Genomic DNA, 27,353 nt, shown 5'->3' with positions numbered 1-27,353 from the left:
AATGTGTGAGTGTGTGTTTCCCTGTGAAGGACTGGTGCCCCCTCCAGGGTGTATTCCCACCTTGCGCCCAATGATTCCAGGTAGACTCTGGATCCACCGTGACCCTGAACTGGATCAGAGCTGCAGATAATGAATGAATGAATCTAGAATCAAACTGAGCTCAGAAACAACAAAAATAGTATTCAAATGTTTATACACCTGTACAGATATTAGATAAGACTTAATTCATTAGAATAGGCTTTGTGTTTCTAATATAAAGTAGACAGAAAAAGGCTGTGTGTGAATAAAGTGAGCATCTGTGTTTGTTGACATTAATAAGAGTTGTTCTACCTTACCTCCACACAGGCAGCTAATCAGAGTGAAGTGCTGTCTATTCCCTAATCCAGACAAAACTAATCTTCTATTGATTATGTTTATAATAGTCAAAGCAACGGCAGGTGTTGGCGGTTTTGAAATTTAAGCATTTATTTGTGTGTGTGTGTTTCACGAACATACACTGAGTTCAAAGAAAACAAATTGACAGATAGTCCCCCAGAGTAATCTGCCTTAGAGCAATATGCAGAGTTTTTTCTTGTACTATTAGGTATGCAATGTCTTCTTGATCTTGACTGTTTTGTCTGCTGCTACAAAGAAACCTGAAGAAAATTACAGTAAATCCACAAAGGGTTGTTCTGCTTGGTTTTGTCTCTAATCACTTAAAGGTGGTGATAACCCTTCAAAATGCCACAGTGGTTTGTGAACACTTAGGTTCCCTTTTATTGTTGATTCTCAGAAAGATAATATGTGTCCAAGATCTACAAGGATTATATCAGAAATTCAAACCAATATTTCATCTTGTCAAACCATTTTTTTAAATTTTAGTTTATGTAAATATAATGTACTTTGGCTGTTATGGTGAATAACGAGAAGAAAACACTGAAGCATGTAAATAAGATTATGCTGACCTTCTTATCCCTTCATTTTTATTCATGCAACTAACTCCTATTTTACAGAATGCAGTGGTGAATGGAATGTCGCTTGTTGGCCGTCAGCGAAAGTTGGACAGCTGGTCACCATCCCCTGCCCCAAATACTTCAGCCACATCAGTCACCAGAGAGGTAACATTAGCGTTAGTTTAAAGAGCTTCTGTTTCAATGTAACTAATTAGATTTTCCCAGAAGAAGATGTTGAAGAATATTTCCAGTAAATAATAACAGTAAATAACAAGTGCTGTCTGAGGCAGTGGTGTAATTAGTTTGTTTGTAACAGGTAGCTCAGTACAAAGATGAATTCCATTAAAAACAACATTATCCTTTGAAAAGCTGGATGAGAGGAGCATTGATGACCGGAGTCAGAATGAGACTCTTGGGATCTATATCTCTGCTGTCAGAGGTCTAGCTTGGTCTTTTAGTGATGCGTTCGTCTCTGGAGACACCCTGGTGCGACAAGATTGACTATAGGGAGTTAAGGGTTGAATAGAGGTGAATGAAGGACACATTTCATTTTTTTCTTACTCAGGAGACCCCAGATATAACAAGAAAAATAAACAGCAACTCACAGAAAAACAGGCTAGAGCTTATCGGTTTTCTTTTGAGTGTGTTGAAAGACACTTTCTTTTTGGTGTATGCTTAGATTTCTCATTTGATGCTAATCCCTTCCGTTCGAAAAAAGGTGTTTGTGTGTTTGGACAAAATGCACATATATAAAAATACACTTTGTCATGCAAAGGTGTAGTAACGTGGAATAGTTTGAGTGGCTGAGAGTTTTGCATGAGATTATGTGTTTGTTACTGTGAGGTTAGATGCATTAAAATTTGGACCGAGGGCCAGCTTGTGTGTGTGGGTATGGGTATATGTCGGTGTCTTTTAACTGCATTTTATATTTCCAGTTAATTTCCTATCATTATCCTCATGTTAGAAGGACTTTGTGCAGGAATGCAGATGTGTAAGAGGTTAAAATGATCTCTCTTGGAATTGGATTGCTTTACCTTTATAGGACATAAATGTAAGGGTAATAATAAATTGATTAATACTAATAATTAATATGATATAAAAAACAAAAATGTTAAGGTCATTAATGTTAACGGCCAATCGTAATTCCAAATTCTTTATCGCCAGATCGGCAGATGGACAGTTTCTTTGATGCTCTTTTACCCAGAGCCATAAAAGTAAGATCTAACACAGTTTGCAGATGTAAATATTACAGGATTTTAAAAGTTAAATGATCAACCGCAAGTTCTTTGCCTTTCAGATACAGTTTTTTTGGTCTATATGCTTTTCTGAGTAAGGACTTATTGACCAGTCCATATCCTTTGAGACCCAAGGGGTTGAGCTGAACTTTAAATTAAATTCTGACACTTAAAGATAAAAACGTAAGTATTTTTTCATTGGTCGTTTTGGTGCTCTCATTGCCTCCTTTGCATATCCTTATGCAATTGATGATGTCATTCCTAATATCCAAGCAAAGTTTGAAAAGCAATCTCTAACTTTTACACAGTGCGGCACATATTTAGGAACATTAAACTGTGGTGGGTTTTGGTAAAGTGTCTCCATTAGCACAGTTCCAGACGCTTGTGTTGTAGACGCATTGGTTACAGACGCTTGTGTTGGATCAAAGTTATAGCCTTCATGTGTTGGCGTACGTTTATTCTTTCTCTGTTAGTTACAGGGATTCACACAAGATTTCTTCAGAGTTAATAAATTGTGGTGTGGAGTGATGTGTGTGCAAATATGGTGAGTCATCAGGCTGTAATCATAAGGCATTTCAGCACTAAGCTATTTTTAAATGGCTTCACTCCAGAAGCGCATTTGATATTAGACCTATTTCATTATCATAAGAGGGAGATTACTGTCAGTTATCACACATCTGACAATTCACGGGGTGTGCAAGGTTTCCTTTTCTTAAAGATCAAGAGTTCACGGAAAATCATTTTATCTTGTTGACTCTGAATTGACCTGTGCTGTTTACATTTAAATTATTTGGAAGATAAAACTGTTAAGAGTCTTACCAAAGGACTTTTATTGGCATCGCAAATCTGGCGATTTGGTTGGCAGGTCTGGGAATCTAAATTTAGTCCCCTGCACAAAACCCTATACTTTATTTATAGTTCAGAATAAGTTTCCACCTCAGTTTTTTGAAATTCTGATGTTGTTTGCTCATGTTCCTTTGATTAATACTTTCTTAAGGAATATGTTATATTACATTTATATAATCAGTTCTGGTTTATAGTGTGTTCCTGATCATTCTGGATGGGCTCTAGACTCACCACAACCCTAATCAGAATCACAAACTATGAATAAATGTAAGGCTGGATGATTAAGGCTGGGAAATAATTATATCACGATATATTTCTTAATTTGGGGTGATAAAATATGATTCTGATATTGATTTGAACAATATGAAAGCCTCAGAAAAATGGCCAAGAACAAGCAAGAAACCTGACATCACCGTCAAACATAAACCTCTTTATCAATATAAATATTTGTAAAAATAACATTAAAAATGTATTTAAAAATAATATAATTGTTCGGCAGTACATATTGATATTGAATTCTTGTCCAGCCCTAAATGTACAAATAAATAAAGGATCTCTTTAGGATAATATCCTCCTGAAAAAGTTTACATCCTGGTGAAGTGATGTAAATGGTGTTGATTGAGTATTTACTCTTTACGTGAGTAGAATTCAAATGCCTCTTCAGATACCGTGCAAGTATTATTTTTAGGTTTGTTAGTGTGACTCTTACAGTGGAGCAGATTTCCTTCCTCTGTCAAAATAACAGCTATGATGTACAGCTTTGGTAGCAACCTGGCGAACCCTTCGGAGATCTGTCTAATGGCTTCCAAGACATCGCTCCATGTTGATGGAAGGGACAAGCTTTCCCGGGAAAAGCCCCCTGAGCCCTTGAGAGAGTTCTTCTTGGAGAGCATTCAAAACAAGAAGTGAGGGATTTAGGTGATTGAGGGTGAAGCGTCAAAGATTTATCAGCCTTGTTTCACTGTGGGATTCACAGTGGAGGAAAGATGGTGGAGACTGGTGATACTGGCCAGATGTGACTGGAGGAGAAGGTCTGTGTGGGCGCTAATGGCGTGGAAGTAAACTGAAGGGGTGAAGGGAGTGGTCTCAAACATGACTGTCATTATATAAACGTAAATAAACGTTTGTTCACACTTAAATATTGTATATGTCATGGAACCTTTAGAGCGAGGTACAACTTCACCTACATCTCCATATCTTTTCAGACCCAGGGTGCTGAGCTGTCTTTTGAATTCTCACAGAGCAAATGAATGTTGTTGTTCTAAATGATATTGTGTGGTTGTAGGAGTCCCATTCCCTCTATATCTTGTAAAACAAATTTTGACTTCAGTTAAACAGCATTTCTTTTGACTATACCTGGATTAGTCACTGCTATTTTGTGGGTCAGTGTGTTCTATATAGCCTTGCTTGGGAACCTAAATATGACAATACATTTTGTTGATCTTTAAAATGCCTTAAGGAATCATTATGTTATTGTTTTCTCATATGGCTAAGCTTCCTGAACTTCTGACTATTTGCACCTCTGGGATTTTGATGGGAAACACAGATAAAGACTTGAAGCGGTGCCCAGTGTTACATTCTGCAGAAGACAGAGCTGTATTTTACCGGACACTAATGACGATCTGTGTGTCATCGGAGGAGAGGAACAAAGGGAAAGCGTAGATCCTTGCAGATAAAAAAGTCGGGCTGAATTTACGACAAACAGATTGGGAATTTCTGCTGTGATCGTATTGATGGGCTTATTTTCCTCGGAGCTTGTCTTTTTGACCAGCCAGGAATGTCTTTCCCAGAATCCCAACGTTATTGATGCCCTGGCACCTGCACATTGCATAATAAGCTCTAATACATTTCCTTGACATAGAGGCTTTTATTGTTAATTTACAACGTCTGCTCGTAAGAAACGGGGGTAACTGAAGAGCCAGAAGTATGTGTGGAAACATTTTGACCTCTGGTTTCCTTTTACTGATGCTGGGGATAAATAGATTTACAACAGAAGACACGGCAGTCTCACTAGTGTGTGTTAAACAAAATGGGTGAATTGCTTTTATTAAAAATGTAGAAACTATCCATTTGGAAAGGTGTGGCTTGAAGATTTTGGGGATATTTTTTTTACCTTTTCTTTTTAAGTTGGGAATGTTGTGATGTCACAGCACACGGTTTTGGCTGCTTCTCAATGGTCGAACTCATCTAGTTGTGTGTTGTTTAATTCTATCTTGTTAAGCCAATTTTTGTTGTTGATGATTACAGTAAATGCATTTTGAAAGTTGCTGTCTCGTGAATCTAGAATCTAGTAAACATTGAATATTCTCCACATGATGTAAGCTTCCAAGGCTAAAACTGTTCATTTTCATATCGGATTGAGAGATACCGTACGTTTTGACACGTCCAGTCTGAGAACTGCCGGTTTTATAAGAGAGAACAGAGGTAAACAAGCATTACGAAATGTGTGGCCACACGGATCCAGGAACATGTCATAAATCCAGTGAGGGTGGGGCCTTAGGGGCCCGACAGATCTGAACTTTTTACCCAGGAGCTTTACAGCAGACAAGAAGCTGTTCATCTCCCCAGTCACTATGGCTGGGTTTTGCTCATAAGTCTTAATAAAGTGGTAAAAACATACCAGAGGTCCCATACCTCACTGCCGTTTCCATTAGCACGTTCTGTTAAGAGTAAAGGAATCTGTTTTGGGACTCAGACTGTTGACTTTCATATTGTAGATGATTTTTTTCTACAGTTGCTGAGGTGTACATTGTAGGAGGAGAGAGTGCAAATAGTCCGGCTTTCCTGTTCATACTGTATTGCAAACAGCACTCCAACACATTGTAGAATGCCACTTGAATGCCTTGGGGTTCCAAACCACTCCAGCCAATGCTTGGCATTGGTCATGGTCACCTTAAGGCATTCATATAAAATAGACAGAGGTAGATTTATAATGATTTTCTTATTCATAGAAAACAGTGTGCAGCACAGTACTGTGCTCAGAACTGTCTGTTTAGAAACTTAAAAGCCCATTTGTTTAATGATGTAATTTGAAATGGACTCCCTGCCAATTTGAGTACATAATATTTCACTTCTCCTCAGCCACATTACATTATTGGACTCGTAGCTCCAGTGTGAGTCTAAAGAAGAAACCCTCAGCCTGTGCCTCTGTGATTGGACAGGGGAGGGGTGTCTAGATTGTGAAAAGCTCTGAAACTACACAGCTCTGGGCCGATTAGCTCCCGCGAGTGTCTTGGTGCGCCACACCAAAAATCCTCTGCCCCCTGGTTGTTCGTCCTGATGAAAGCATTCCTCTGGTGGAGCCGCAGTTTCAAAACAAACCCCATCCACAGAGCGGACCCCAGCAGCAGTGGCTTATCTTCTCCTGTCTAGTCCCTGCTGCTGGAGATTAAGGAGACAATGTCTTGTCCATCGGTAATGCACACATATCTGAGCGAGTAGACCGGCTGCTCCAGTCTGTGATGTTTTCGTGGAATGATTGCTCTCCCTGAATGTGATCAAAGAATTTTGCAATCATTTAGCAGAACAGGAGGGTTACGATTTCACAGAAATGTGGATATTAGTGGTATGTTGTGAAGGATTTTGGTTCTCAACACAACAGCCTTATGCATGACTACAAAATGGTAGTTTAAAAACAAAATAAAAGCCCATGATTTTTTATAATGTCCCTTATATGACATTACTGTGAAAGCATGTTATTAACCCCTTAAATACTGAGGATATTTTGGTGCAGCTAAGCTTGCATTTCTCACGCTCACCCACTCTTACAGCTAAATATATCAGTAACACTGATACCGTCATTCTGTTAGCATTGTTTCCACTGAGTAATAAGCCTGTTTTTGCCTCATTCTTAAAGGGTCAAACACAATGGGAGTAACATCCACTTGGTTGATTTAGAAGAGTGGAATTGTCTTTTTTAAGCAGTCTTTAAAGAAATTCAGTCCTATTCTGTTTACACACTCCCTATCGAGTTACTGAGCTACCTCTATGTGTGTACGGAAATGACAATTACCACAAGAAATGTTCTCAAAAACCTTACACTAAGCCACCACACTGCTCTCATATATATTCATACGACTTTCTGTGAAAGGTTACGAGCTGTTTTGCATGTCTGAGAGCTTACTTCACCTCCACAGATATCCCCCTACATTCTTAAGCTGTTTTTTTACATAAGCATTGCGCAACTGTGATTTTCTTTCACGTCATTTCATAAAATATATATGTATAAATGTAAATTTCTGTACATAAAGCTGTAGATTTTTTTTCCCCTGTGATGTCGTTTCTCTCACTTCTCTTTCATTAACGGCAGCATGTTCCTCAGGGCTAATGAGAGCTCTACAAATTAAAGGAGTATTTTTTCTGAGGTGGAGAAGGAGATGTTTTATTCATGGTTCCTCTCTGTAATTGTAGCATCTAACGACCACCACAACTAACTGAGTACAGAGCAATCACTGCTCCCTCCCCAGCTGCCCCTAACCCCAGGGGATTTCATCTTGGGCTAAAACCAGTAACTCAAAACAATAAAGAATCTCAAAAAGAAAAGTAACACATTAAAAGAACATATGATTCCTTGAATGGACTTCAAAATGTTTCCTCTTTGGAGCTCTGTAATTATAGTTGTTTCGGCCCTGAAAGTTGTCTTTCAAATATACCTTCGAAAAATATTTAATTTTGCCAATTTTGACCACGTACTTCCACATTAATGGTTAAAGCCAGTCCTCACAGGGCAACACCGACACACACACACACATTCACTCAGACACTCACACCTACGGACACTCTTGAGTCGCCAACCCACCTACCAACGTGTGTTTTTGGACTGTGGGAGGCAACCAGAGCACCCGGAGGAAACCCACGTGGACACAGGGAGAACACACCACACTCCTCACAGACAGTCACCCGGAGGAAACCCATGTGGACACAGGGAGAACACACCACACTCCTCACAGACAGTCACCCGGAGGAAACCCACGCAGACACAGAGAGAACACACCACACTCCTCACAGACAGTCACCTGGAGGAAACCCACGTGGACACAGGGAGAACACACCACACTCCTCACAGACAGTCACCCGGAGGAAACCCACGTGGACACAGGGAGAACACACCACACTCCTCACAGACAGTCACCTGGAGGAAACCCATGTGGACACGGAGAACACACCACACTCCTCACAGACAGTCACCCGGAGGAAACCCACGTGGACACAGGGAGAACACACCACACTCCTCACAGACAGTTACCCGGAGGAAACCCACGCAGACACAGGGAGAACACACCACACTCCTCACAGACAGTTACCCGGAGGAAACCCATGCAGACACAGGGAGAACACACCACACTCCTCACACACAGTCACCTGGAGAAAATCCACGCAGACACAGAGAGAACACATCACACTCCTCACAGACAGTCACCCGAAAGACACCCACGTGAACACAGGAAGAACACACCACACTGCTCACAGACAGTCACCCGGAGGTAACCCACGCAGACACAGGGAGAACACACCACACTCCTCAAAGACAGTCACCCGGAGCGGGAATTGAACCCACAACCCCCAGGCCCCTGGAGCTGTGTGACTGCGACATTACCTGCTGCGCCACCGTGCCAACCCAGTAGAGTTTAATATTATCTAATATTAAGTATGTTAAAATAATTTAAGTATGTTAACATGTAATTTTACAATCGCTGAACTACTGTCATCCATCTGTAACCGTCAGTACATCAGCAGTGGTTACATTACTGTTTCATTATTCAGCTTATTAAATTATTTTTCATAATTAACTTAATTTGTGCAGTTATTCATGTGCAGAAAACATGTTATTAAAATGTAACTACATAGTTAGGAGACCTACATAAGATAAAGCTGGAACTGTGGGCCACATGGGGAAAATTAAAGCCATTATATTTTTGCAATAGAAATCTTCTAAAGTTACAGGTAGTTCCCATGACAAATCCCATGAAAGGAGTATTATTTTACATCCTACCTCTGTGCCAGTAGAATGATGAATTGATATGCTAACCATTTACACCTTTGATAAACAATTTATAGCCTATGCCAAGTGTGTGTGTGTGTGTGTGTGTGTCCACTCTCACAAGAAAAGATATGATACAGGTACCTTACTGTCATTTAAGGTACAAATCTCCAGAACGAGAGGTGAATTTTTGTTAGACATCGTTATAGAACTGTGCAACTGTGTAAATAAATAAATAAATAAATAAGTCAGGATACAAGTCCTGGGGATGAAATGTGGCGTATGAAATAAACTTAAAAATCAATAATTTTTATAAAATATGATAGTTATATTCCCTATCTAAGGTACTGAATATATAAGTGACAGGTTTTTTGCCTCTCTGTGTGTGTGTGTGTGTGTGTGTGTGTGTGTGTGCCCCAGCCACTGGGGGAGCATGAGCTGGTGTGTTTGTAGAGTCAATGCTTAACCTGGACAAATGGGAGTGTTGTGTCAGGAAGTGCATCCGGCCTAAAATCTGTGCCAAATCAAATATGCAGATTGCGGTGATGTGCTGTGAAAGAAAAAGAAGAAAAAGTATAGCAATACAATTTAATAACACATCAATTTTCATTATTTTAATGTGCCTCATTTCCTTATTACCACACTCTATATTAATATCTGACATTTCTTCTGAAATCAATGATATTTAGTAAGTTTTCTTCAGTAACATCCTCTTTTCTTTTGCGAGGGCTTTGGAACCTTTCTGTAAGAATTTGATGGCATTCAGCCATGGGAATGTTACTGATGTCAGGTACCAATATTGAATGATAAATTCTGGAGCCCATACCTTACTACATCACAAAACCAAAGGCGTTCTGTCAATCCAGAGAAAATAGAGCCACTCTTTATACTCCTCTGTCACGGGGGTGTGGTCTCAGCAATGAAGAAGATTACCGTGGAGATGATGAGCTACTCCACAGATGGAGACGGTAAATCAGTCCCAATTCAATCAGCCACACTCTGTTTCTATCTAGCTCTGATTGCTCATGGGAATCGCATTTAAAACACAGGACCCACATTTAACTGAGTCTAACTGAGAATACACTCGGACACCCCTTATTATGACTTTAAGTTGCATGTATTATGGACACAGACGTTTTTATAATCTCCATGGAAAAGCATGAGTGAGATGGGCTGATCTGGAGCAGCTGCACATGAGCGTAAGGTCACTATGTGGATCAGCTGAACTGACCTCTGAGAGGAATTGGACGGCATTTGTGATCGCAGAACCATTAACAATCCTTTATCTAGCTCTGATTGCTCTTGGGAACCACAGTTAAAAACACTCAAACATTTTGCTGAATCTGAACCCAGCAGCGCCTGCGAAACCTCATCCAAACAGACATAACTCACTCAGATGTGTAAAGCCAAAGGTGAATACTGATGTTTTGTTTCACAACTTTAGGAGAAGAAGAAGTGCATAACGGCAAGGCAGAGATGCTCCGAATCTGTCTGCTGTCATTAACAGTGGAGATATATGTCTGTCTGAAGGGAGACAGACCCATGTGGGGCTTTATTTATTAATCGTGTGGCTTATTTAACATTTAATTAAGGCCCTTATCATCTGGCTGTGATTTGTACCTTTGTGGCTGTGGCTGCTGGAGGAATGAGTCACTGAAGGCTTAAGGCCATTCTGTACAGCATTTTATGTTTTGCTCAGTCAAAGGATACAAGCTGTATGTTTCTGCTGCATACACATGGTGTGCAAAAACCTTCAATGCCAAGCATCAAACAGAAGAGTATAAAGCACTGCAGCATCTTAATATTCTTTGTAGTTTTTATGTCTAAATTAAATTAAATCAAAAGAAATGTCCCATAAAGTGTAGAAACTCTATTCTACTTCAGGAAAGTGAGAAATTCATGTTCCTGAATGGAAAAGTGTGTGACATTTTGTGTGTGTGTGTGTGTGGGGGGGGGTGGGTTGCAATACATTAGGCCCAACAAACAAAAATAAAGTGAAAAACAGTATCTAGTTTATTTTTTACTTAGAAAAACCAGTGATGAATAGTTTGTTGAGGGATATTCAAACTTTTCTTTTTACACAGATGTTACTGAATCAAACAAACTTGTAGCAGAAGTATGAAAAGTGCTGTAACGTATTCTCTTCTCTCTGCAGGTAACATATCTAGGGCATGCACTAAGGACGGCTGGGCAAAAACAGACCCTCCCTCTTTTGCCCAGAACTGTGGTTATAACGTCAATTTAACAGAAGAAGAAGAGCAGGTAAGACAAAAAGTTGTTTTAATGTGGCTTTAATTCTTCTCAGTCTAGAGCTGGTTTTAACAATTGCACATACATTTATGACATTTGGCACTCAATCTTATCCAGAATTACTCACATTTCTTATCATGTTACTGGTCGATGACTCTAAAGGAAGGAGGTTTGATTATGGGATGTTATTGGTGTAGCTTGGTGTGGTTACCTGGCAAGGAAGTTGAAACCTATCCATCTGCATCTGCACGAAAATTACATAATTAACAACTATACTAGTACAACTGTGGGTAGTTATTGGAGGTTAAATGGCTGCTGTGTGTTGCTGATGCAAGTACCTGAGCAATGGATTTCATAAAAGGAGAGGGTCTCCTATCAGTAAACACTATAGACACCACACACCTGGCCCTAGTGTATTTTCAGTTTAAAATTTAGTTTAAAAATATTAATTTTGACAAAGCGCAGAGGTTTGTTTGATGATGACGTCATGTTTCTTGTTTGTTCTTGAACGTTTTTACACTGTTCATATCGATACCGGAATTATATTGTATCGGCCAAAATTACGAAATATATCGTAATATAAATTTTGTCCGTATCGTCCAGCCCTGTCTGCGGTTATCTGAGGTAACGCAACAATACTTAAGTCTATATAGGTCCACACTCACTGATGTTTGCTTGGAGGCCTGCTTGAGAATTGGTCCAATAAAATGAAACAAACAAATAATTCAGTCACTGTCACGAATGAATCCTCATAAACAAGTGTTTCAGATTAACTGCCACTTGTACAATTACTACCATTAAACTATATACTTAGAGGACATGTGTAGAGGGTTGTGGACTGTAAATAAAGTGGATGTGTATTGTAGACATGTTGATATTGGGTTCTTAACTTCACTCTTTATGTGTGTCTGTGTGTGTGTGTGTGCATTTGCGGGGGTGTTGTTTGTTCTCAGATGGACTTCCTACATTCAGTGAGGATCGGCTACACCATTGGCCACACTGTGTCTCTGACCTCACTCATAATTGCCATCTTTATTTTGTGCTTTTTCAGGTAAGCCACAGTATCATGTTTTACAGAAACTGGATTTGATTATGCCATGGGGGTAGTAGCAGTTATGGCCGCATGGATGTTTTATTGTTCTCTGTGTAATTGCTGTTTTATCTGTCTCTTTTTTTTATTGTTATGTCTTTCAGTAAGGGCACACTGTGCATCAGAGCTCTGTAAAGATGTTGTGGCTGTCCAGAAAAAAACATGTATCTCTATTTGTGTTGATTTTAAGTTTACTACATGATTTGTACACAGCAGCTTTATACACATTGTGTGAAAACTCCATGATGAATGTACCAGTGGAAATGCTTTCAAATGACTGGGAAAAGTATTGTTTTATCTGACTTCCATTGAAAGAAGGTTTTTTCCATCTCTGTAAAGTTTTGAAGATACATGTTTTCATTTGGACAACAATGATGTGCAAGTGGATATTTTTAGTGTTCATATCATAATGGCAGAATCTGGTTAAGCATTTTATTATTATTATTATTATTCATTCATTATCTGTAACCCGTATCCAGTTCAGGGTCACGTTGTGTCCAGAGCCTACCTGGAATCATTGGACGCAAGGCGGGAATACACCCTGGAGGGGGCGCCAGTCCTTCACAGGGCAACACAGACACACACACACACACATTCACTCACACACTCACACCTACGGACACTTTTGAGTCGGCAAGTTTTTGGACTGTGGGAGGAAACCGGAGCACCCAGAGGAAACCCACTCGGATACGGGGAGAACACACCACACTCCTCACAGACAGTCACCCGGAGGAAACCCATGCAGACACAGAGAGAACACACCACACTCCTCACAGACAGTCACCCGGAGGAAACCCATGCAGACACAGAGAGAACACACCACACTCCTCACAGACAGTCACCCGGAGGAAACCCACGCAGACACAGGGAGAACACACCACACTCCTCACAGACAGTCACCCGGAGGAAACCCACGCAGACACAGGGAGAACACGCCAATTCCTCACAGACAGTCACCCGGAGGAAACCCACGCAGACACAGGGAGAACACACCACACTCCTCACAGACAGTCACCCGGAGGAAACCCACGCAGACACAGGGAGAACACGCCAATTCCTCACAGACAGTCACCCGGAGGAAACCCACGCAGATACAGAGAGAACACACCACACTCCTCACAGACAGTCACCCGGAGGAAACCCACGCAGACTCAGGGAGAACACACCACACTCCTCACAGACAGTCACCTGGAGGAAACCCACGCAGACACAGAGAGAACACACCACACTCCTCACAGACAGTCACCCGGAGGAAACCCACGCAGACACAGGGAGAACACACAATACTCCTCACAGACAGTCACCCGGAGGAAACCCACGCAGACACAGGGAGAACACGCCAACTCCTCACAGACAGTCACCCGGAGGAAACCCACGCAGACACAGGGAGAACACGCCAACTCCTCACAGACAGTCACCCGGAGGAAACCCACGCAGACACAGGGAGAACACACCAACTCCTCACAGACAGTCACCCTGAGAAAACCCACGCAGACACAGGGAGAACACACCAACTCCTCACAGACAGTCACCCTGAGAAAACCCACGCAGATACAGAGAGAACACACCACACTCCTCACAGACAGTCACCCGGAGAAAACCCACGCAGACACAGAGAGAACACACCACACTCCTCACAGACAGTCACCCGGAGGAAACCCACGCAGACACAGGGAGAACATACCAACTCCTCACAGACAGTCACCCGGAGCGGGAATCGCACCCACAACCTCCAGGCCCCTGGAGCTGTGTGACTGCGACACCTACCTGCTGCACCAACGTGCCGCCGTATTATTATTATTTTTTTTACATTTTATTTAATAAAGCAATATTAAATTAATATTTTACATTAAAATTCAAAAACAAAATTAATTATATTTGACATGAAAATATGAACAATGATCCACTCACATCAGAACAACACACACTAACACACCACTTCACGTCAGTGTCACTGCAGTACTGGGAAATGTGCTATGTTAATAATGTTATGGCTGATCGCCTTATATCATCATTAACAACACAGTGAAACCCACGCAGACTCAGGGAGAACACACCACACTCCTCACAGACAGTCACCTGGAGGAAACCCACGCAGACACAGAGAGAACACACCACACTCCTCACAGACAGTCACCCGGAGGAAACCCACGCAGACACAGGGAGAACACACAATACTCCTCACAGACAGTCACCCGGAGGAAACCCACGCAGACACAGGGAGAACACGCCAACTCCTCACAGACAGTCACCCGGAGGAAACCCACGCAGACACAGGGAGAACACGCCAACTCCTCACAGACAGTCACCCGGAGGAAACCCACGCAGACACAGGGAGAACACACCAACTCCTCACAGACAGTCACCCTGAGAAAACCCACGCAGACACAGGGAGAACACACCAACTCCTCACAGACAGTCACCCGGAGGAAACCCACGCAGACACAGGGAGAACACACCAACTCCTCACAGACAGTCACCCTGAGAAAACCCACGCAGACACAGGGAGAACACACCAACTCCTCACAGACAGTCACCCTGAGAAAACCCACGCAGATACAGAGAGAACACACCACACTCCTCACAGACAGTCACCCGGAGCGGGAATCGCACCCACAACCTCCAGGCCCCTGGAGCTGTGTGACTGCGACACCTACCTGCTGCACCAACGTGCCGCCGTATTATTATTATTTTTTTTACATTTTATTTAATAAAGCAATATTAAATTAATATTTTACATTAAAATTCAAAAACAAAATTAATTATATTTGACATGAAAATATGAACAATGATCCACTCACATCAGAACAACACACACTAACACACCACTTCACGTCAGTGTCACTGCAGTACTGGGAAATGTGCTATGTTAATAATGTTATGGCTGATCGCCTTATATCATCATTAACAACACAGTGAAAGTACGGACATGCAGAAGCTCGTGTTTAACCCACTCCATCTTATGTGACTTCCTTTTGTGGCTTTTAATGCATCATTCACTCAAACAACAGGAAAACACCCCCCAAGCATTCTCTATCGATTGAAGTACAAACAAAATGTGCTAGCCTCACTCTGCCTATACGCACTCTTGATATCCCACTGCATTTGTAAGCTGTGTCTTTATCATAACCACAGAACATTCTCATTATTACAAATGTTTGTAGACACTACGAAGAGCTACTGATAATCACTACTCACCTTCCGCTGCTAATTAGTGTACGGTGTTTACACTAGTGTCACCTCCAACTATATTGGAAATTATTTATATTTGGTTTTTGCATATTATTGTACATCCATGCCTTTTATTCTGTGCCCAGGAAACTTCACTGTACAAGGAACTACATCCACATTCACCTGTTCCTGTCCTTCATTGTGAAGGCTGTGGCCATTATTATGAAGGACGTGTTGCTGGACGTGGAGGAGCATTCCTGCAATCAAGAATCCGTAAGTGCCTCCTCCTCCTCGTGCTAGCTTCATGAAAACTGGAAATTATTTTTTTTTCATATTTAATCGTCCTGAATTCTGTGTTTTCTGTTACATTCTGTTGTTCTGGACTGCGGAGACATGGACATGCATTCTCTGGATCAACAGCGCTCCATCCAGGCCCTTTGGGATTAGCTGGAGTGGAGTTTGTTCATTCATTCATTCATTATCTGTAACCCTTATCCAGTTCAGGGTTGCGGTGGGTCCAGAGCCTACCTGGAATCATTGGGCGCAAGGCGGGAATACACCCTGGAGGGGACGCCAGTCCTTCACAGAGCAACACACACACACACATTCACTCACACACTCACACCAATGGACACTTTTGAATCGTGGAGTTTGTTATCCAGATTTAATCATCCACTCCTCACCTCATTAATATTCTAGTGGCTGAATGCCATCAAGTACTTACAGAGCTGTTCAAGAAAATTACTAGTGTAAAGACTTCCCTGAAGAGGCTGCAGTAGAGTGGAGACAACCTGACAATTAATACACTTTGATTATTGAGGAAATGAATGTGCAGGTGTATAGATATTTTTGGACATACTGTGTGTGTGATTAGCACACATCCTCTGGGCAAGCACTGCTTCGTATTAGAGGCAAACATTGAACATTTAATAATACTAATAATGTAACAATGTGCGATTATTTGTCATTGTACAACGTACAACAAAATGTGTCTTCCGCATTTAACCAATCTTTAGCAGTGAACACACGCACACACACTAGTGCACTAGGGGCTGTGAACACACACCCAGAGGCGGAGGGCAGCCGTCCCCAGGGTTTGAGCTTTATTTATTTGTTTGTTTGGAGCTCTCACTGTCAGAAGCTGGACTGCTCTCATCTCTGCTCTGAAATCTAATTGACATTGCTGTGTATTAACCTTACCCTGTGTCAGTAGATCCACAAACTGCACACTTGCTTGTTTTATCTACAAGATTTGCAGTCACAGTGTGCACTCTGTTTTGCGTCATATCTGATTTACTGACAGATCCTCAGATATAAATGGAGTGTATAGTGATGTGGTAGAGTTATATGGAGAGCCTGTCTATGTGTTTGAGTTGCTGAATACATGCCAAGTGGTTGTAAATCTTTGTCTGGTTCGTCTGACATGTTATTCCCTTTTTTTTCCTGGAAACCTCATCTTTGCTATTATTAGCTGGCTACAGCTTCTAGTTGTGGCCTTGATTCAGTAAACTAAGTGCATCTTGTTCTGGATTTAGGTGTAGTGAATGCAATAAGATATTAGTATAGGAGTGTAATATGTAGTAGTAATTCCAAAACATATTAAATATATAGTGCATTCTTTGAAATACTTATGTGCCCATGAACACCTCCAGAAACAGCATAGCCCTGTTAATATCCCTCTGCTGGAAACCCTCATAGTGACTTTAAAAGTAATTTTAATTCCACCAACAATATGATATTAGGCTATTAATTTTGATTAATGAGAAACACACGTTGGTAGGTGGATTGACGACTCAAAATTGTCTGTAGGTGTGAGTGTGTGAGTGAATGTGTGAGTGTGCGTGTTGCCCTGTGAAGGACTGGCGCCCCCTCCAGGGTGTATTCCGCCTTGTGCCCAATGATTCCAGGTAGACTCTGGACACACCGCGACCCTGAATTGGATAAGGGTTACAGATAATGAATGGATGGATAGAGATTAGTGTCTCAGAGATGTCCCAGTTTGCCATTGAATATCATCATTGAGAACAATAAAGAGTTTATACCACAGTAACTGACACTTGGCATTGACCATGGCACCTGCAGTCTCATGTAAAAAAGATCCCTAACATTTTTGGACATAAAATGTATTTTTCCACCTGTTACTCCACTAACCCCAGATCACCTGTGAGTGCACTGACTGAGGTCATCACTGACGACTGTTTGGCTCAAGTGTTCTTTCTCGTTCTCTGAAACAAACAGTATTAAATCACCTGCTGGGACACTGTTGTTTTAATGCTTTACTGCTGGCTTTTGCTATTTGAGAGCTGCTTAATCAAATGATCCTTGATCCTGGGGCCATGGCTAAGCAAAACCATTTTTATCACATCCTCCAGAACCTTTGAAGAGGTTGCTAATGGTTTTCTTTGCTGAGGTGTAGAGCAAACATGGCACAAATTTGCCTGTTTGCCCTTTGCTAGAAAGCAGTACCCGGTTTGGTTAGTGATACTTATTTAATGTTGGTTTAAGGACACTGAGGTGTGGTTGTAGTAACGTGGCATCCTTCACCGTGGATGTTGAGCGGCTTGTGCCGAGCCCTGTATATTTACAAGAAGAAGGAAATAGCTAATGTTATGGCTTCCATGATACACAGCTTCCCTTTCTCTTGTTTATTTAGTGGGTTTTGATGTGTATAAGGCTATTTTGGTGTTATGTGTTGTATATATGCACTGCTCAATGTGTTTGTGGCTGCTCAATGTTGTTTTATGCCTCCTGTGACTCCTGTCTCTAGTATGACTTAAAAAGACTCATGCCGCTTTTCCACTACATGGTCCCTGCTCTACTCGACCCGACTGATATATAAATATTGCTTTTCCATTAGGCACATTTGGTACCTGGTTCCACAGCTCACTCCTGGTTCCAAGTGAGCTGAGCAGGAACTATATGTGCCGTGTAAAGGCAGCAGAGTGCTGATTGGCCAGAGACATTCAGCACAAACTAACTGTCACATTTGTTTTGATCTGACTCAAAACCGCTGCTTGTAAAATGACCCAGTGGTCTTTTGAAGAGGTTCAAACGTTACTCGGATTTGTGGCAGATGAAAGACTCCAGTGAGAGCTGGATGGTGCAACAAGGAAGGAAAATTTCTGCTGATCCGTCTGAACAGAGCTAGCCTTTGGTCAGTGACCACCACGTGCTTGGAAGTGTGGTTACACAGTGTCTGATTTAACATCTTTCTTGGTAGATGTACAGTGCTTTCACTTGTATTAAAGCTTATTCAAGTTTAAAGCTACTTTCTACTCCTTTCCATTTAAACCATTCATATGTAGTTATGTTAGAGCTAGCATTGCTCTTTAAAAGCTGCTTAATCAATTGATCATTGGTCTCTGCGGCCGTGGCTAGGCAAGACTGTGTTCATCAAGTCCTCCAGAAGCTTTGGAGAGCTAGCTAATGGTTCCCTCCGCTAAAGGTTGGAGCAAACAAAGCATAAACTTGCTAGTGTTTGCCCTGCTGTCCGTTCATCAACAAGAGCAACTCTCTTCTGGCACAAATGGGATAATGCTTTGAAGGGCCTCTAAGTTGTTTTAGTTGTTACTCTGCCGTATAAACACACATTTTGTGGCTGTGGTGTCATCTGGACACAGCTGCTGGTTAGAAGAACACATCACATCGGTCACTGTGAGCAAACACTCCAGCGACTGGTCAACACGGCAGGACTGATTAAAGATATCTACACAAAGTTCCTTATAAAACAAGGGCCTTGTAGAGGTCATTGTGATATGCAAATCTGATTATCACCAAGTTAGAGTCTTTTGAAATAACCGCTATTGCTCAAATGCAAATGAAGAAAAAAATATATATATGTGGAAATAAAGTAATTAAGGGGAAGTACATTTGTAACATAAATGTTTTAATGATATTTTAATGAATATTTAAATATTATTTTATCTCATATATTGAAAAAAATGAAATGCACGACATTGTGTTGTATGTTTTGGATGTGTGACAGCCCTTTTGTGACTGTTTCCATGGTCAGACCGTTTTATTTATTTATTTATTTTTTATTTTCATTGACGTATTAGTGGATTGTTTGGGGCTCATTTGCATGTCTGTTATCAGAGTTATGCCACAATGAATCAACAACCTATTGTGCTGGATTTAAGATTGTATTTTGGCCAACGAGAAAGTAAATGTTGAGTAAAGCCAAGCCAAGGTTGGTTGCTGTAACAGGACTTTCATTTCCTCTTCTTTGAATCTTCACTAGAATTGTGTAAGGTTCTTTCCTTCTTCCAGTGCTGGATATACAGTGATCGAGTGAAGCAGTACGTTCTAAAGACTTTCCCTCTGTAAACACGCAGGAAACAGGCGAACAGTCTCGGTTGTGGCTGTGTACACATGTCAGGCCGGCCAGTAAACACTGCTGACCCCTAAACTTTATTTGTGTTTATTCCAGGTGGGCTGTAAGGCGGTGGTGGTGTTCTTTCAGTACGGAGTCATGGCCAGTTTCTTCTGGCTCCTGGTGGAAGGCCTATACCTCCATGCTCTTCTTGCGGTCTCCTTCTTTTCCCACAGGAAGTACTTCTGGTGCTTCCTTCTGATTGGCTGGGGTAAGTGACAGCTCATGGCGCAATAAAATGTCTGATTTATGCTTGATGTGGTGTCAACATCAACAATGTTTTTAAAATGGTGGCATGTCCAAGGCATTTGGGGGAGTTCTGGCTGCTTCAGAGACTTTTCAACTTCAGGAAATGTGCACTTAATCATTTAAATAGCCAACTATATTGATTGAATAATGTTTTCCTGAGGCCCGGTCCTATTACTGAGGACTACAAATCAACCATCAACAAAGCTTAGCAAAAAGATCAGTGGAACTGGAACAGTAACAGGAAAAACAGGCCATATTTCTCATCAATATTATGTCATAAATGTGATGATAGATTGTTTATTCAGTATCTAGGGCAAGACTTAATTGAAGGCCAGCAATTATAAGGCTGTGACCTACATTTGCTTTTTGTGATAGGTAATGTAAACCCAAATAAAATTTTATAAAGGCTTATTTCAACAGGCATAGAAACTCCTAACTGATGTCAAAGTGGTTTTTACCTCAGCCAGAGTGACACCTGTCTAACAGGTTTATATCTGCCGTAAAATGTAACTGAGTTTTTATGGACATTGATAAAAAATGTATTATGTGTCTGAAGTACACATGGAACTACAAGTGTCCTTAAAGTATTTTTTTTATTTTTAACTTTACAAAAGGACACTGGCCAAAACTGTAAATTTTACATCCACTACATCTTCATCACCATCTTCTAGTGAGAATTTCAATTTTAAAGACTACATAAACACACTTTCTGATGCATCATGAAGACAGGAACTTGAGTTGGTTTGGTGATTTGGGATTGGTTGATATTCCAGGGATTTCCACTCTTTCTGTTATGTTAAATTAATACAACAATAAAACTATGAAATTTAAATAAAATGATGAATTATGTCAGACTGATTACACACTATCCACCCATCCATCCATCCATTATCTGTAACCCTTATCCAGTTCAGGGTCGTGGTGGGTCCAGAGCCTACATGGAATCATTGGGCCAGTCCTTCACAGGACAACACACAAACTCACACATTCACTCACACACTCACACCTTATGGACACTATTGAGTCGCCAATCCACCTACCAACGTGTGTTTTTGGACTGTGGAAGGAAACTGGAGCACCCGGAGGAAACCCACGCAGACACAGGGAGAACACACCACACTCCTCACAGACAGTCACCCGGAGGAAACCCACGCAGACACAGGGAGAACACACCACACTCCTCACAGACAGTCACCCGGAGGAAACCCACGCAGACACAGAGAGAACACACCACACTCCTCACAGACAGTCACCCGGAGGAAACCCACGCAGACACAGGGAGAACACACCACACTCCTCACAGACAGTCACCCAGAGGAAACCCACACAGACACAGGGAGAACACACCACACTCCTCACAGACAGTCACCGCGGGAATCAAACCCACAACCTCCAGGTCCCTGGAGCCGTGTGACTGCGACACCTACCTGCTGCACCACCATGCCGCCATTGATCCCACACTAATTAACAGAAAAACTGTTAGCAGTTCTAGAGTCATGACACAGCTCAGAGATGGTTTATTTTTCTGTCCATTAACAGCAGCCATAACACTTTCGCTTGTGTGTGTTTGTCTACAATGAAAACAGGAGTCCCTGCAATCTTCATCATCACATGGGCCATCACAAAAGCTTACTTACACGACGTTGGGTGAGTCACGGCTGTGTTTGTGAAGTTTGTTTCTCAGTCACGTTTACTTATAAACCAAGCTTGTTTACATCTGCTTTATTGTATGCAAACATTTATTCTAGAAAGCACATCCCAGGGGGATTTATCCATTTTGCCCTGTTTTGATACGCTCTGAGGGCTTTTTCATTAGTTAAGTATAAACAAAACAAAGTCACGTTTTGTCAAATCACCACCTAATGCTTTTTTGCATGTTTATGAATTAGAGGACTCTGATATCACAGGGTCTCCATTTGTGGTTGTGACATCCAGTGACAAACCAGTTTCCTATTGATTATTTTCTTTCACCATGAAAACCCCATGAGGCCGACCGACACGACTGACCAGATCTGCTGTTACCACAGATCTCAAGGCTTTTCTTACAGGGAAAATAAATGAGGTGTCACCACAGAGGTCAGGATATAGTCTATTTATAGAACACGGTATAGATCCATTGGATGGACTTCAGAAATGTCTGTTTTTATAGATGCACCTAAAACTAAACTGAACTTTTTTAGGCTGAAAGCAAATGTCTGGGCATTATCTTTTAAACATTTGGCATCATGTGTTATCTAATATGTCAATCTTTTTAATACACTTTATTGATAATACATAATTAAATTTAAATTAAGTTTAAACACTTCAGGCTCAACGGCACATTGCAATGACTTTCTAAAATATTTTATATACAACTATAGTATATCATTGATGAATTTGGGCATAAAAACTTCCAAAGAAATGACGTAGAAGTCAATTTTACTGAACAGAAACCTTGCATTTTCTTAAAACTTTTAAAAATTTCAGTGTTCCAGTGTTTAACTTCGACAATTTGGACAGTTTCTGTTGCTCTGTTTGTCGTGAAACGTTGACACAATTCAGAGCAAATCGCATCAAAGAACAGGTCAAAAAAAAATGCAGATGCAAGGAATTGTTCCAACAGTCATTTTATATAGACTTCTCTTGTGGTTTCCTTTTGGGGCTTGGTTGAAACACAAGGGTTAAATCTAACTGCAACCAAGTGACCTGAAGTTTCCTCTTCCATTTGGTACGTGATAAGTTTGAAACATTTCATATTCTTATAAATAACTGCAGAGATAATGAAGGCAGAATTTATAGCTCCGTGCAGAGAAATTGTATCAGATCCAGGTTTCAGTTTGTGACTCACACTGACAGAGTCTTTAGTGATTAAACGTTTAGAGCTAGAGTGGTCTCACCAATCACACACAGAGTCATCAAGGTGTACCGCAGTATTAAACTAGATTAAATCGCCTTTCTCCGGCTCCATATTATCTTTGAACATATACCTTTAATCAACACATTACTGTGTGTTCTTTTTTCTTTGCGCAGTTGCTGGGAAATGATAGAGGATGATCTCTGGTGGATCATAAAGACTCCCATTCTGATTATAAACCTGGTGAGTTTGACTCTGTCCTGTTTGAATCCTCTTTTACTATGAAATGCAAGCCCTGTGGTTTTTAACCAATCCTGGATTTCCTTTGTCTTTCCAGATGAACTTCATTCTCTTCATCTGCATCATTCGGATTCTCCGGCAGAAAATCAACTGCAGAGATATTGGCAGAAATGAATCAAACCAGTACTCGTGAGTTTTTATCAACCACGTGTTGTTCCATGAACGTTACTTTTTGTTTATGGTCTAGACTGAAGACCTCTTGTTGTCATAGATCCTTAGTCTAGTCCTAGTCCTTGAGCCTAACCCTCGATTGCACAATGTTATGAGTGGAGACTCTCTGTGGATAGGAAATTGTAAGCTCAATTACTCATGTACTCCTTTTCTTTTTGCTTTTTAGGAGACTGGCAAAATCCACTCTCCTGCTGATTCCTCTGTTTGGAATAAACTACATCATCTTTGTCTTCATGCCTACTCATGTTCAGTCTTATGTGCGGCTGGTGTTTGACCTAATTTTGGGATCTTTTCAGGTATGAATCGGTAAAACGTAACTCTCTCACAAACACACAAACTCTCTTCTTATTCCTCTCTGATCATTGTTTATCCGCTTTGGATTTTCTAAAGGCCAGGAGAGTAGAGAAAATGTCTGGCGCAGTGATGAATGCGTCTGCCCTTAACCCCCACCAACCACCCCCACCCCTACCACCACCACCACCACGCCTACCATCACAACCACCCCTCCCACCTCTACATCCCCCCCCCCCCCCACACACACACACACATCAGTACGTGTTTGTTTTTGAGCCAGAAAAGGTTATAAAAGGATAGAAGCATGGCCTCATATCCCCAAACAATCCTTTTTGGCCTCTAGGATCCAATAAAATATATACATATATATAGAAAGAGAGAGAGACAGTGAAATATGACAGTGTCATAAGGTATAAATATAGTTGTATGTAACCTCTTAGGCTGGTAAAAGTCACTGAAAATCCCCTAAAGCATTGCAACTTAAAGGTCAGTGTGCTTTGATTAGGAGAATTATTCCAGCTGTTTGAAACTGGATCCTAGAATCGATTGATGTGATGATATCTTTATGGTGTTATGTTTAAAAAGAAACATATTTCATACACCACATATTGTAGATAATGTTAGAACGTAAAGAACACTGCATGATCCATCTCTGGGTGAACATAATAAGCCCAGTTTATCTGGTCTGAATGTTACACAGTGTGTATAAAATTCAGGAACAATCATTGGTTGGTTTTAAATATGGCGTTATTAGCATTTTGTATCCATGTGTTTTATTAATGGGTATTGGGAAATGAGTCATGTATTTTAGCCATGTTGCCACAACTACTGGGTTCTAGGGAGTTTCCATACCTCTGTATTTGCTACAGTTTTATTACAGTTATTCAGAAAATAACCTAACTTTACAGGGGTTGGACAATGAAAGTGAAACACCTGGTTTTAGACCACAGTAATTTATTAGTGTGGTGTAGGGCCCCCTTTTGCGGCCGATACAGCGTCAGTTCGTCTTGGGAATGACATACACAAGTCCTGCACAGTGGTCAGAGGGATTTGAAGCCATTCTTCTTGCAGGATAGTGGCCAGGTCACTACGTGATGCTGGTGGAGGAAAACGTTTCCTGACTCGCTCCTCCAAAACACCCCAAAGTGGCTCAATAATATTTAGATCTGGTGACTGTGCAGGCCATGGGAGATGTTCAACTTCACTTTCATGTTCATCAAACCAATCCTTCACCAGTCTTGCTGTGTGTATTGGTGCATTGTCGTCCTGATACACGGCACCGCCTTCAGGACACAGTGTTTGAACCATTGGATGCACATGGTCTTACTGGTGCAATGTGGAATTAATGAAGATTGGCCACCAGGCTGCTCCAGTTTAGCCATGAAACCTCCCACACTACAATGACAGGGGGTTCAGTTTCATTGTGTAATGGCCCTAGTGGCCAGGGTGGTGTTTTACTCACCAACACCAGCATACAGATATAAATGATATATATTGCCCAGTAGTATATCACAATACATTTTTACACTCCTAATGGACTTCGCTGTGGTCATTCCACGGAGAAAAAGGTTATTCAGTAGCAGCTGCAAATGTGTCTCCCACTTCTCTTTTGTCCATTAGACTGAAAGGTTTCCTGCCTTCAGGTCGAGAGGTCATGCCGGTGTTGCACATGTCTGGATGTCTGATCCGGGTTTATAATCAATGCTGTCTGCTGTTTATTTCTGCAGGGCTTCTGTGTTGCCGTCCTATACTGCTTCCTAAATGGAGAGGTAATACACACAGCATTCTGGAGTTTACCCTACTGTTGTTGTGTTAGCCAGTTATTTAAAATAGGATGAAGTCATCTTTACTACCACACTACCAAACAGTATATATTTATATTAGACTCTCCCCTGAGATTACATTGATTGGCTGTCTCTGAACAGATCTGATGGTTTAAGCTGGAGTAACCCTTGAACATTTTAGCTTATTTTGCACTCAGCTTTACAGCACCTGGATTTCCCATTAGGCTGCTATCGTGTGGATGTTTTGATGCTGTTTTGTTTGAAAACCCCAAGTTCAGCACATTTTGTGTAATCAATCTATCATTTAGGAAACTGTTTTAAACAGATAATACATGAAAGTGAATGAAATAACTCCTGAGAGAGCGATTGTTCATTTTCTACCTTCATCTTTATTGTTCTCTTCCCTATCCTGTTTATCTATGGCATATGCCTCGCTCTCTCTCTCTCTTCTTCCTTCCCCTTCTCCCCCCCCATTTTCTTCCTTTCCCCTTTATGTTCTTTTATGTTTCTTGCTTTCATTGTCTCTTACATTTCTCGTATCATATCATACCCCCGCCCCCCACTCTCTCTTACATCCAGGTGCAGTCTGAAATTAAGCGTAAATGGCGGCGGTGGCACATGCAGAGGTTTCTTGGCTCTGATACGAAGTATCAGCAGCCGTGTCTGGCCAGTAACGGGAACCATTCCAGCACTCAGATCAGCATGCTGATCAAGAGTAGCCCCAGCACGCACTGGCCATCCACCTCCCATGAACACTTCTCCTCCATCTGAGCCCGGCCGGAGCAGAGAACCGAAGCAAGAAGTCCACCCCAGGACACGTTTCTTAAACTGGGACTCAGGTCCTGTCCCCATCGCCATGGAAACAGCCTGGCTCTCGTCACCACTGACAAACATTGTCTCGTGACTACGTTTAGATGATCAATGCTAGATATAGTCATGTTTTTACAGTGCATTTGTGATGTGAATGTTCACCTTCCTCATCGTTCTCATGTACTGGTCAGCAGAAGAGACCGGGGAAGATAGAGATGGGGCACGCTAGCTCAGAGAACGCTAACTGCCCAGTTCTGTTAAGTTAGCCAGCACGGTCATCTGTAAGCTGATGTTAGTAATTGGCATTTAGCGCTCTTCTCCAAATGTGTAGGGTTGTGCAGTGATGTAGCTTCAGCTGGGTTGGGTACCAGTGTATATAGTTCCCTGTGACATTAGCTTCCCTACAAGCACAGGAAGTATTTATCCAGCAAATTAAGTGTTGGTTCAGAGAAACAATCCCATTATCAGCCGTCTTTTTCTTCTGAATATTTTAATCAGTCAGTGGATTTTGTGGTCACCGCCTGTGTCTGGAATAGAAGGATGAGGTCAAATGATCCAGTGCATTACAACATTTAATATTTATTTTATGAATCTTCCGCTGGGGATTGCTCCAGAGAATCCAGACAGATTCTGAATCATCCCAAACCCTTCACCCCCCCCCCCCCCCACACACACACACAGAATTTCCCTCTCTCTTATACTGTGATTCTTCAAGTTGGTGGGTGTGTAGGTTGACATTTCCTGATGTCATCCTGCTCCTTTTCGGCTTCATTATGCTGCTCTGGTTGGCATAATGCTCCCATCTACAAACCCTTAATGAACTATTATGGCACTGACCTTAGTGGGGTATGTGTGGTCTAGCCTCTGTGTGTGTCTCATTATTACAAGTAGACAATTCAATGTGACCAACGTGAGCAAACTGTCCTCTAGGGGCTAACTCTGAAATCTGATCAGCTTCTGTTATGAATTGTCTGTAGCTTTTATTAACTTTGCTACACGTAGACTTATAAAGCACTTTTCAATACACCCAAAGTGC

At 41.4% G+C, this 27,353-nt stretch overlaps 1 protein-coding gene across 1 annotated transcript in view; it reads left to right on the top strand.

Annotated features, from left to right (window-relative positions):
* The window catches only part of LOC136675657 (vasoactive intestinal polypeptide receptor-like), a 34,028-nt gene extending 7,109 nt beyond the window's left edge, over positions 1-26,919 (top strand). The window contains exons 3-13 of the mRNA XM_066652342.1: positions 993-1,097; positions 11,149-11,255; positions 12,197-12,294; positions 15,651-15,777; positions 19,934-20,087; positions 21,712-21,772; positions 23,135-23,201; positions 23,296-23,387; positions 23,596-23,725; positions 25,451-25,492; positions 26,087-26,919. Of these exons, the coding sequence (XP_066508439.1) occupies positions 993-1,097; positions 11,149-11,255; positions 12,197-12,294; positions 15,651-15,777; positions 19,934-20,087; positions 21,712-21,772; positions 23,135-23,201; positions 23,296-23,387; positions 23,596-23,725; positions 25,451-25,492; positions 26,087-26,278 (1,175 nt within the window). The 3' untranslated portion in view covers positions 26,279-26,919. The remainder of the gene's footprint in view (positions 1-992; positions 1,098-11,148; positions 11,256-12,196; positions 12,295-15,650; positions 15,778-19,933; positions 20,088-21,711; positions 21,773-23,134; positions 23,202-23,295; positions 23,388-23,595; positions 23,726-25,450; positions 25,493-26,086) is intronic.
* Positions 26,920-27,353: the final 434 nt, after the last annotated feature.

The sequence above is a fragment of the Hoplias malabaricus genome, chromosome X1 (genome assembly GCF_029633855.1).
Source record: "Hoplias malabaricus isolate fHopMal1 chromosome X1, fHopMal1.hap1, whole genome shotgun sequence".
Taxonomy (NCBI): Eukaryota; Metazoa; Chordata; class Actinopteri; order Characiformes; family Erythrinidae; genus Hoplias; species Hoplias malabaricus.
This window is presented reverse-complemented; position numbering and strand designations above follow the sequence as displayed.